Source organism: Setaria viridis, chromosome 4, assembly GCF_005286985.2.
Source record: "Setaria viridis chromosome 4, Setaria_viridis_v4.0, whole genome shotgun sequence".
In the NCBI taxonomy this organism is placed as follows: domain Eukaryota; kingdom Viridiplantae; phylum Streptophyta; class Magnoliopsida; order Poales; family Poaceae; genus Setaria; species Setaria viridis.
The window spans coordinates 32,076,683-32,079,831 of NC_048266.2; the positions used below are offsets into that span (position 1 = coordinate 32,076,683).

General features: G+C 43.2%; 1 protein-coding gene across 1 annotated transcript; it reads left to right on the forward strand.

The window, feature by feature from the left end:
* The first annotated feature begins 213 nt into the window (after nt 1–213).
* LOC140222650 (uncharacterized) lies at nt 214–1,437 on the forward strand. The gene is made up of 2 exons (XM_072293472.1): nt 214–580; nt 905–1,437. Exons 1-2 carry the CDS (start codon nt 214–216, stop codon nt 1,435–1,437), a joined length of 900 nt encoding a protein of 299 aa, XP_072149573.1.
* Nucleotides 1,438–3,149: the final 1,712 nt, after the last annotated feature.

Genomic DNA, 3,149 nt, shown 5'->3' on the forward strand with positions numbered 1-3,149 from the left:
CACGTGGTTAACCAACAGAATCATGCACCATCCCCACCGCCTTCAACAATAGAACCATTTTTGGCTGCCCAGATGCAACTGCTCCAAAATCTCACTGCAGCTGTTCAGAATCTACAAGCTCAACAGAATCAGCAACCACCCCAAGCACCTCAGGCACCAAGGGACAAACATAGGGAATTCATGAGTCACCACCCCCCTACCTACTCACACTCGATGGATCCGTTGGACGCCGATGACTGGCTGAAGGTCATTAACAAGAAGCTGGATATTACTCAGTGCAATGATCATGAGAAAGTCTTGTACGCTGCGGGACATTTGGAAGGAGCCGCAGCTGATTGGTGGGATGCTTACACTACTGCCCACGCCAATGCCAATGCAATTACTTGGGAAGAATTCAGAAACAGTTTTCGCACACACCACATTCCAGCTGGTGTGATGAAGCTCAAGCAGAAGGAATTTCTATCTTTAAAGCAAGGCAATATGACAGTTAGCGAGTATCGGGACAAGTTCACACAGCTGTCTCGTTACGCGCCCAACGAGGTGGACACAGATGAGAAGAGACAGGAACGTTTCCTGGATGGTCTGATAGGGCCACTCAACTATCAGCTGCAGAGTCACTCATTTCCTAACTTCCAAACTTTGTTGGACAAAGCCATTGGTTTAGAAAGCAAACGTAAAAAGCTCGGGGAACAAAAGAGGAAATTTTAGTCTCAAGGCCAATCTAGTAGCAACACCCATCCCCGCTTCAACTCGCCGCAGGGATCCCAGTTCCTCTCAGGAGGTCAGGGTGGGAGTTACCAACAGAATCAACAGTTTCAACGCACAGCTCAACCACCGCAACGTTTCAATCAACAGGCCCAGCGCAACTCAAATTCTCAGTACAACCGGGCCAACAATGCCACAGGAACACCAGCGCGCACTAATCAAGTAACTCCAGTTCGACCCAATGGGTGCTTCAAGTGTGGTAAGGTGGGACATTACGCCAACGCCTGTCCCAAGAACAACACGCAGATCCCTCAGAAGACCAATGGTCAGAAGTCACAACAGCAGTCGCAAGCACGTAATGGAAATCAAAACTCTCAGGGCAACAAGGGCCAGCAAAACTTCATGCGTGGTAGGATGAACCACATGACAGCTGAGACGGCCCAGGAAGCTCCAGATGTTGTTTTTGGTATGTTCCTCGTCAATTCTGAACCTGCATCAATTTTATTTGACTCTGGAGCAACTCATTCCTTTATAACTGATCAATTCGTGGTAAAGCATAATATACCTAAGCATTCTATGAAGAAAACCTTGCTAGTTAGTTCACCAGGAGGTGATATGGAAAGTAGGCAAATATGCCCACGAGTCAATCTGAAAATCATAGGAATAGATTTCCTAGCTAACGTTGTGGTTCTAAAGTCCAATGGTGTTGATGTAATTCTTGGAATGGACTGATTAAAAGGATGTGATGGAATTATTCTGTGTGCTAAGAGGTCAGTGCTGTTTACTAGCCCTCAAGGAGATAGAATTGAGTTTATAGCTACCGTCCCGTCAGAAGAGAAGTGTTTAGTGAATTAGATAAAAGGAAAGCCCTTGGAAGATATCAAGGTTGCAAGTGAATACCCCGACGTCTTTCCTGAAGATTTACCAGGTATGCCACCTGACCGAGATATTGAGTTCTCTATTGATCTTTTACCCGACACATCACCTATATCAAAAAGACCTTATAGAATGGATGTTAAAGACTTGGTTGAGTTAAAGAAACAAATAGAAGAATTAGAAAGTAAAGGGTATATCCGACCTAGCTCTTCGCCTTGGGGAGCACCCGTACTTTTTGTTGATAAAAAGGATGGCACCAGAAGAATGTGCATGGATTATAGAGCTCTTAATGATGTGACCATTAAAAATAAGTATCCACTTCCTAGGATTGAAGATCTGTTCGATCAGATGAGAGGTGCAAAAGTCTTTTCCAAAATTGATCTGCGATCAGGCTATCACCAGTTGAAAATCCGAGCAGAGGATATTCCCAAGACAGTGTTTACATCCAGATACGGCCTATATGAGTATACCGTGATGTCATTTGGATTGACGAATGTGCCAGCATACTTCATGTACTTGATGAACAAGGTGTTTATGGAGTACCTAGACAAGTTTGTGGTAGTGTTCATCGATGATATCTTGGTATTTTCTCGAAATGAAGAAGAGCATGAAGAGCACTTAAGATTAGTGTTACAGAAGCTTCGGGAGAATCAACTATATGCCAAGTTGAGTAAGTGTGAGTTTTGGTTGAAGGAAGTTTCCTTTCTTGGGCATGTTATCACCGACAGAGGAATCACGGTAGACCCAAGCAAAGTTCAAGATGTGCTGAATTGGAATCCACCCAAGAATGTGTCCGAAATCAGAAGTTTTCTTGGATTAGCAGGTTATTACCGCAGATTTATTGAAGGTTTCTCGAAAATTGTCAAACCTCTCACTTCATTGTTAGAAAAGGGAAAAGAGTTTAAATGGGATGACAAGTGCCAAGCAAGTTTTGAAGAACTGAAGGAGAAATTGACTATAGCTCCTGTACTGATAATGCCGGATATACACAAAGGCTTCGATGTTTATTGTGATGCTTTACGTCTAGGACTTGGATGTGTATTGATGCAAGAAGGTAGAGTAGTGGCTTATGCCTCAAGACAATTGAGAAAGCACGAGCAAGATTATCCGACTCATGACTTGGACTTAGCTGCCATTGTGCATGCATTAAAAATTTGGAGACATTACATGATCGGGAACAAGTGTCAGATCTTCACCGACCACAAAAGCCTAAAGTACATATTCACTCAGAGAGATCTTAATTTAAGGCAGCGCAGATGGTTAGAGTTGATCAAGGACTATGACTTGGATATTCAGTATCATCCCAGCAAAGCAAATGTCGTAGCAGACGCTTTAAGTCGAAAAGGTCAAGCTAATATGACTATAGCTTGATTGATATCTCAAGAGTTATGTTGGGAAATGGAGCGACTCAACTTAGGAATCGTTGCACATACTGAAGCTGTGACTATGGAAATTGAGCCTACACTGGAACAAGAGATAAGAAAAGGGCAATTGACAGATGCTAAAATCAAGGAAATCAAGACTCTAATTGGATTAGGAAAAGCCCCAGATTTCACTGAAGATGATCA

Bases quoted from the DNA above. Each gene is read 5' to 3' on its own strand.
- LOC140222650 (XM_072293472.1), top strand. From the start codon at position 214: ATGGATCCGTTGGACGCCGATGACTGGCTGAAGGTCATTAACAAGAAG. The intron at 581-904 runs GTCTGATAGGGC...ACAATGCCACAG, and splicing joins ACAGGAACGTTTCCTGGATG to GAACACCAGCGCGCACTAAT.